The sequence below is a fragment of the Malurus melanocephalus genome, unplaced genomic scaffold, assembly GCF_030028575.1.
Source record: "Malurus melanocephalus ecotype Western Australia unplaced genomic scaffold, MMel_1.1 scaffold_1241, whole genome shotgun sequence".
In the NCBI taxonomy this organism is placed as follows: domain Eukaryota; kingdom Metazoa; phylum Chordata; class Aves; order Passeriformes; family Maluridae; genus Malurus; species Malurus melanocephalus.
The window spans coordinates 569-8803 of record NW_026624473.1 but is presented as its reverse complement, the minus strand read 5'-3'; the positions used below and the strand labels follow the sequence as shown (position 1 = coordinate 8803).

Below are 8235 nucleotides of genomic sequence, written 5' to 3'. Positions count from 1 at the left end.
GTGTCCGTTCTGTCCGTCTGTCCCTGTCACCCCACAACGCTCCTGTCCCCCACTGTCCCCACCGCACTGTCCCCGTCACCCATCCCTGTCCCCTCCTTGTCCCCACCCCGTGGTCCCTCCAGAGCGGCCGCAGGGCTGGACCGGCCGTGCCCGAGGTGACCCCGCTCCCTCCCGCGGTGCCTCGGCCCCGGCTCCGTTCCTGCCGGGCTATTTTTGGGCCGTTCCCCCTGTCCCGTGCCTCTCCCAGCCCGGCTTGTGGGGACAGCGAGGAGCTGGCACGGCCGAGGGACACGGCTCTGGTGTCACTTGTCATCCAGCCCTGCACAGACACGTGGGGACAGTGACACTGCGATAAGGACTGGCTGTCCTGGGGACAGGGACTGGCTGCCCGCCAGGACATGGGGGCACTTCCCTCTCTCCCACATCCCCTGGTGTCCCTCTGTCCCCGATGTCCCCACCATCCTGCTGGCAGTGCCTCGAAAGCAAAGGTGACCCCCCAGGACCCCCATCCGGTGGGTTTTGGGGTCCCTGCCGGTGCTGTGGTGGCAGCGGGACCCTGTTGCTGTCCCTGTTGGATATTCCTGTGGCCACCATCGCGCTGGGCATGTGCCAGCTCCCACGGCCAGGCCGGTGGGTCCTCCACGGTGTCACTGTCACCAGCTGGACCTCATCCTGCTGCTCCCTGCTGCTCTCGGGAGGGGACAGCACCGGGGAGGGGCTGGGGCACGATGTGGGGTGGGTTTGGGGCTCACAGATCCTTCAGTGCCACCGTGGCATGGCCACACTGCGTGTGCCCGGGATGCTCCAAGCTCAGCTGTGTCACTCGGTGCCACCATGGCACGGCCACACTGCATGTCTGGGATGCTCCAAGCACAGCCGTGTCCCTTGGTGCCACCATGGCATGGCCACACCGCGTGCCCGGGATGCTCTCAGCTCAGCCATGTCCCTTGGTGCCACCATGGCACAGCCACACCGCCTGTCTGGGATGCTCCAAGCACAGCCGTGTCCCTCGGTGCCACCCTGGCATGGCCACACTGCAAGTTCAGGATGCTCCAAGCTCAGCCATGTCCCTTGGTGCCACCATGGCACGGCCACACCGCGTGTGCCCGGGATGCTCCAAGCTCAGCCGTGTCCCTTGGTGCCACCATGGCACGGCCACACCGCCTGTCCGGGATGCTCCAAGCACAGCCGTGTCCCTCGATGCCACCCTGGCACATCCACTCCGTAGGTCTGAGTCCCTGGGGTCCCCGCGGGTCGTTTTTCCGCGTGTGCCGGCAGAGCCCCCCTGCCCTTTCAGCAGCAGCTGCCGCCTCGGGGACAGCAGGGTGGCCGGTGGCACCGGGCCAGCGAGGGGCCACGTGCCCGGGCCGCCAGGCACACCGGGGGGGGACCCGCTCCCTGCGCCGCTGCCGGAGCCAGACAGTTGTTTAATTTCCCAGGCGCAGGGCGGGAGGGGGATGGAAAGTTTCCCGGGGCCGGGACGGGCTCCTCTCGCTTCCTGCTCCGCGCCGGGGGCGGCGGGGCCTCGCCGCCCGCCCGGGGGTCCCTGAGCCCGGGCCATGCTGCCCGCCGCTCACGGCTCGCCGGGGGCTTCTCCGGCCGCGTCCCCTCGCTGTTCCCCCCGCAATTCCCCCGTCCTCTTCAGGAAGCTCCTGATGAACCAGAGCATCCGCCTGCAGCGGCGCTTCACCGTGGCGCATCCCCTCTGGTAAGGGGGGGACGCTGGCGGGTCCCCGCGGGTGGGGGGCACCGGGATGGGGGCAGCGCCCCCCCAGAGTTGTGGCTTTGGTCCCACCGAGGAGGGGACAGCGGCTGTCCCCACATGAGCCGGACGCGGGGACGAGCACGGACACACTCCCGRTGGCCCCGGTGGGGACAGAGGGGGACACCGACCCTGCCCTCCGCACCCCAGAGCTTTGTGCGGTGTTTTTGGGGTGCGCTGTGGGGCTCAGCAAATCCCTCCTCAGCATTTATTTAGAGCAGCCCCCCCGCCCCGGCCGCGGACACCGCTCGGAGATAATTAACGCCGAAACGGGGAGGGGGTTAATTGGGCACCGGACTCGTGTCCCCCGGGCTGTCCCCCGCGGCGACAGCGAGGTCAGGGGTGGTGGCATGGGGCCGGGAACAGACGCGGGCATCACCCCGCGGGGCCGTCGGAGGGACAATGCGGCTTTGTGCTGCCGGTACCATCGGGGATGGGAAGGCGAGGCAGCAAAACAAGGGGCTGCGGGATGGCATGACGCGGTGCCGGCTGGCACTGCCACCGCCGGGGACACAGCCACAGCCAGCGGGGCTGCCGGAGCGGGACGATGCTGCCGGGGAGCCGCTGCCCGTCCCGGAGGCATTCGTGCATCGGGTACGTGCGGGGCTCCCGCGGGGACGCGCGCCCGGTGCGCGGGGGTGGCTCGGTCCCGGGGGTGGCTCGTCCCCGGGGATGGCTTGTCCCCGGGGGTGGCTCGGGCCCGGGGGTGGCTCGGTCCCCGTCCCCGGGGGTGGCTCGTCCCCGAGGGTGGCTCGTCCTCGTCCCCGAGGGTGGCTCGTCCTCGTCCCCGGGGGTGGCTCGTCCCCGGGGGTGGCTCGTCCCCGTCCCCGGGGGTGGCTCGTCCCCGGGGGTGGCTCGTCCCCGGGGGTGGCTCGTCCTCGTCCCCGTCCCCGCGGCGGTGGCGGCTGCGGGAGGGGACAGGCTCTGCGTGGCCCTGGCCGTGTCCCCGGTGCGTGCGGCCTTTCCCATGACCCCGGCAGTGCAGGGAGGAGGGTGAGGCGGCCGCGGCCAGCTCGGGGACACTGCGGGGTCGCCAYCCCTGTCCCCTGTCCCCTGGTGGGCGCACACGGCTGCCCGGTGGCTCCGCTTGGGGTGGCCCTGGGCTGCCGCCAGCGTCCCCGAGGGCCRGGGCTTGGCTTCTGCGCCGGTTTCTGTCCTTCGATGTCCCCTGGCTCCGTGCCGTGCCTGGGATATTGTCCCCTCCATGGGACACGGCACCCCGAGACGGGGCTGAGCGCGGCTTTGGGGCTTTGGAGGATTTGGGACCGCGCTGCTGGTGACAGGTAGGGCAGGGGACAGTCGGGAGCCAGCCCGTGCTGGGGTCTGTGGAGCGGGGAGCGCCGGGACAGCGGGTCCTGTCGCAGCCGGGTGACACGGGACAGGCTGGCTCTGTGGGACAGTGTCCCCAAGCCCAGCGTGTGCACCGTGAGCTGTGCCCGTTCTCAGCAGCGGGTGACAGAGCCAGCAGGGCCAGGCTGGCCAGTGGCAGTGCCACCGCAGGGTCACCGAGGCAGAGCGCGCTGTGCTGAGCGGGACAGCGGCACAGAGAACCCCGCAAACCCCCTGGRCTGAGGTCCCTGTGCCACCCCCTCTGTGCCAGCCGTGTCCCCTGTCCCCTCACAGCTTTGACCTGGAGAATGGCCCCCCCGGGCGGGGCGTGCTGGACCCCCAGGCCAGCCCGGGCGCGGGGCTGGTCCTGCAGGGCACCTTCAGCCACGGCCAGCGCCGCGAGTCCTTCCTCTACCGCTCCGACAGCGACTACGACCTGTCCCCAAAGGCCATGTCCCGCAACTCCTCCATCGCCAGCGACCTGTGAGTGCCCCCAGCCCARCCCCGGGACCCCCGCCCTGCCCTCCCCTCTCTCCCCTCCCTCACGCTCCCTGTGCTCCCGCAGGCACGGAGAAGACATGATCGTCACCCCGTTCGCCCAGGTAGGTGSCACCGCTGTGCCCTGCCCAGGAGGGGACACGGGCTGTGCCCAGCACCGTGCTGGGTGTCCCGGGGGGTCCCGCCCGACCCCAGCCCCCTGTCACCCCCCAGGTCCTGGCCAGCCTCCGCACCGTCCGCAGCAACCTGRCCCACCTCCAGGACCGCGCTGGCATCAAGTGAGTGGCCCGGGGGGTGGCATGGCGAGGGTGGCACCTGGCTGGGGACCCCGACCCGTGGCGAGGTGMGGGCACGGCCGCGGGGGTCCCCACTCTCAGCCCCCCGTGTGTCACAGGCGAGGATCGAGCAGCAGCCTGCCCTCGGGGAGCAAGGCCAGCCTCTCTGGTGAGTGCCGGGGCTCGGTGCTGGGGAGGTTTTGGGGCTCATTTTGTGTCCCCCGGGGGTGCAGCACCCCCCCCTCAAGGCACGGCAGAGCCGCGGCTTTGCCCTTTGGGATCCATGTCTGGTTTTCGGCAGCTCCTCCCGCCCGGCCGCCCTTCGCGGCGGTGGAAAAGCTCCCGTTGACGTCAAACCTTCCATTAATAAAAGCCCGGCGGTGAGCGGGGCCCCGCGGGAGCGCGGCTGCCCCCGGGGCTGGCTGTCACCCCRCGGCAGGGACAGCGTGGCACGCCGCGTGCCGGGGCCACCACGCCGCGGGGACAGCGAGCCCCGCCACCCGGGGATGCTCCACCCCGAGCCCCGCGTCCCCCCGCGCCCCCGGGGCCGGTGCTGGAGTGACCCCCGGGGCCCGCAGGGGCTGCAGCCACCCCGGGCCGGGTGGCCGCGCCACCGGAGTGTCCCTTGCCAAGCTGACCGCTGCCCCCAGCAGAAGATGCCCACCAGAAACTCTCGAGGGAGACCCTGGAGGAGCTGGACTGGTGCTTGGACCAGCTGGAGACGCTGCAGACCCGGCACTCGGTCAGCGAGATGGCCTCCAACAAGGTGAGGGACCCCGTCACGGTCACCCCGGCGGGCGTGGGGACCCCAAARCACCCCCAGAACGGGCAGCAGGGGGGTCCTGCCAGCCCCCACCCCCCTGACCGTGCCCACCGCCCACCGCCCGCAGTTCAAGCGGATGCTGAGCCGGGAGCTGACGCAGCTATCGGAGACCAGCCGCTCCGGGAACCAGGTGTCCGAGTACATCTCCAGCACCTTCCTGGGTGAGAYCCCCACCCTGGGGTCACCCCTGTGCCGCCAGCAGGGTGGGCTTTGTGTCCCCAGGGAGCTGGGGTGCGATGCCAGCGGAGGCTCAGGGAGGAATTGGGGGCACCAGGGGGGTTTCCCTTTGCTGGTGCATACTGGTGTATATTGGTGTGTMCTGGTGTGCCTGGGGCAGTGTCCAGGGGTCCCCTGGCACATGTGTGAGCTGTAAAGTGCCCCGAATTGTCACCCAGTGACCTGTGCCGTGTCACCAGCATAACCCGGGGGGACGCTGGCAGTGGGATTTGTGYCCCCACCCCGCTCACCCCCATCCCGTGTCACCCAGACAAGCAGCACGAGGTGGAGATCCCCTCGGCGCTGGCCAAGGACAAGGACAAGGAGCGGAGGAAGCGCCCCATGTCGCAGATCAGCGGCGTCCGCAAGCTCAAGCACAGCTCCAGCCTGGCCAGGGCCGGCATCCCCCGCTTCGGGGTGCGCACGGAGCACGAGGCGCTGCTGGCCAAGGTGGGGCTGRCACGGGTGACCCCTCCCCGCCCAGAGCGTCCCCGGGGATGGTCACCCACRGATCTGTGTCCCTCCTGTCCCCAGGAGCTGGAGGACACCAACAAGTGGGGGTTGGACATATTCAAAGTGGCCGAGTACTCGGGGAACCGCCCGCTGACCGTCATCATGTACAGCATCTTCCAGGTGAGCGCCCCGCCGGGGTGGCCCTGTCCCCGTGCCCCGATGGGGCCCTGTCCCCGTGCCCCGCCGGGGTGGCCCTGTCCCCGTGCCCCGATGGGGCCCTGTCCCCGTGCCCCGATGGGGACGTGCCACCCGCTCCCTCCCGCCCTCAGGAGCGGGACCTGATGAAGACTTTCCGCATCCCGGTGAACACCTTCATCACCTACATGCTGACGCTGGAGGATCACTACCACGCCGACGTGGCGTACCACAACAACCTGCACGCCGCCGATGTGGCACAGTCCACGCACGTCCTGCTCTCCACGCCCGCGCTCGAGGTGATTCCCGGTCACCTGAAGCCACCCGGGTGTGCCTGTGACACGTCCCCAATGCCTTTTTCCGCCGTTGTCAGGCTGTCTTCACGGATTTGGAGATCATGGCTGCCATCTTCGCCAGCGCCATCCACGATGTTGACCATCCCGGGGTGTCCAACCAGTTCCTCATCAACACCAGTGAGCTGCGGGGTGGGGAGGGAGCTGGGGGATGATGGGGCACCCCAGAAATCACCCCGGGGTGACCGGTGCCGCCTCGCAGACTCGGAGCTGGCGCTGATGTACAACGACGCCTCGGTGCTGGAGAATCACCACCTGGCCGTGGGCTTCAAGCTCCTGCAGGAGGAGAACTGYGACATCTTCCAGAACCTGAGCAGGAAGCAGCGGCAGACGCTCCGTAAAATGGTCATCGACATGGTACGGGGGGGCTGGGCCACGCTGGGGTGCGGGGCTGGCCTGGGGGGTCAGCCCGAGCCCCGTTTGCCCCTCACCCCACCCAGGTGCTGGCCACGGACATGTCCAAGCACATGAACCTGCTGGCGGACCTGAAAACCATGGTGGAGACCAAGAAGGTGACCAGTCTGGGGGTGCTGCTGCTGGACAACTACTCGGACCGGATCCAGGTGGGGGCACGGCTGGAAATCCCTCCCGGCACTGCGGGGATGTCCCGTTYGGTGCCACCACCCTCCTGACCCCACCTGGGGAGCCAAGCGAGATGCTGGCACGGCGTGGGTGGCCCCGGGGGACAGAGGACACGGCGTTTGTGCCCACAGGTCCTGCAGAACATGGTGCACTGCGCTGATCTCAGCAACCCCACAAAACCGCTGGAGCTGTACCGGCAGTGGACCGAGCGGATCATGGAGGAGTTCTTCCACCAGGGAGACCGCGAGCGGGAGAAGGGCATGGAGATCAGCCCCATGTGCGACAAGCACACGGCGTCCGTGGAGAAATCCCAGGTGTGGCGGCATCCCCGGGGCCGGGCTGGGGCTGTGGGGATGGGCAGGGGGCTCAGCTCTGCCTCCCTCCCTCCCTCCCTCCCTCCCTTCCTCCCCCAAGGTGGGATTCATCGACTTCATCGCGCACCCGCTGTGGGAGACCTGGGCCGATTTGGTGCACCCGGACGCGCAGGAGCTGCTGGACACGCTGGAGGACAACCGCGAGTGGTACCAGAGCATGATCCCGCGCAGCCCGTCCCCTCCGGCCCCGGCACCCGCCGTGTCCCCCGCCACCACCGACAAGTTCCAGTTCGAGCTGACGCTGGAGGAGGAAGAGGAGGAGGAGGAGGAAGAGGAGGGCGAGTCGGACACGGAGCCCGATGGCGCCGAAAGCCCCCTGGATGAGGACAACAGCGGCTCCAAGACGCCGGGCACGGATGACTCGGAGCCGGCCGACACCAAGCGCCTGTCCCCCGGCCCCGGGGACCGCGGCTCGCCCGTGACCCGTCCCGGGGACGTGGACAACCGGCGGGGGCTGCAGGGGACGCTGCCGGAGGATGGCGGYGGCTCCGTGCCGGGGCTGTGCCTGGACACGGAGGGCAATGTCACATTCCTGTCCCTGGGCACGTAGCGGCACCGGCCCSAGGGTCCCCTCGCTGCCAGGGGACAGCGGGGAGCACTGGCACTGTGGGGACACGGAGGAATCTGAGTTGTGTCCCCGAGCGGGAGCCGGGCAGGTCCTGACAGGCACAAGGACACTGCTGGCCGTCTCTCCGCTGCCACCCGCTGCTGGGAAAGGTCCCTGTCCCCTGCAGACAGGGCGTGGGGACACCGCGCTCCGGCCCCAGCCCTGCCCTGGGGACACCGCGCCCCGCAGGGCTCCAGGAAGGAGCATTCCCGCACCTTTCCAGGCGTTCCCTCGCAGGACAGAGCCCCAGGGCGGGGCAGAGGGTGCTGGGGACACCCCCAGCACGGGGCACCCCCTGGCACGGCGCACGGCACGGGCACCACGCAGCGCTTTATTTATTTGGGGATGGGTTCACTTTTTAAAGCCTTTTGTAGCTCACTTTTTACTACGAGCCTCTCCGAGGCTCCACACGCGATTTCGGGGCAGAAAGTTACATTTTCAGGGCGGAAAGTGGCACTTTCGGGGCGGAAAGTTAAATTTTCGGGGCAGAAAGTTACATTTTCAGGGCGGAAAGTGGCACTTTCGGGGCGGAAAGTTAAATTTTCAGGGCGGAAAGTTACATTTTCAGGGCGGAAAGTTACATTTTTTGTGGCAGAAAGCCGCGTTTCTACTCCGTGATCACTCAAAATACCATTTGTATCTCACATTTCGGACCCCGGCGGGTGCTGCCAGCCCCCTCCCATTTCCGGGGCAAAGTCCTTTGGGATTCTCCCTTCACCTTCCAGCGATTAAACCCGGTTTGTTCCACCCTAAACACGAGCCTTGCGA

At 68.8% G+C, this 8235-nt stretch overlaps 1 protein-coding gene across 1 annotated transcript; it reads left to right on the top strand.

Moving 5' to 3' along the window:
• Positions 1-1559: 1559 nt before the first annotated feature.
• On the top strand, positions 1560-7944 carry LOC130586657 (cAMP-specific 3',5'-cyclic phosphodiesterase 4C-like). Its single transcript, XM_057387532.1, has 15 exons — positions 1560-1708; positions 3386-3574; positions 3657-3693; positions 3803-3867; positions 3984-4033; positions 4518-4630; positions 4755-4848; positions 5175-5353; positions 5438-5536; positions 5686-5850; positions 5925-6024; positions 6107-6261; positions 6345-6467; positions 6618-6800; positions 6901-7944. The coding sequence occupies exons 1-15, from the start codon at positions 1560-1562 to the stop codon at positions 7408-7410; spliced, it is 2211 nt and encodes a 736-aa protein (XP_057243515.1). The 3' UTR covers positions 7411-7944.
• The last annotated feature ends 291 nt before the right edge of the window (positions 7945-8235 follow it).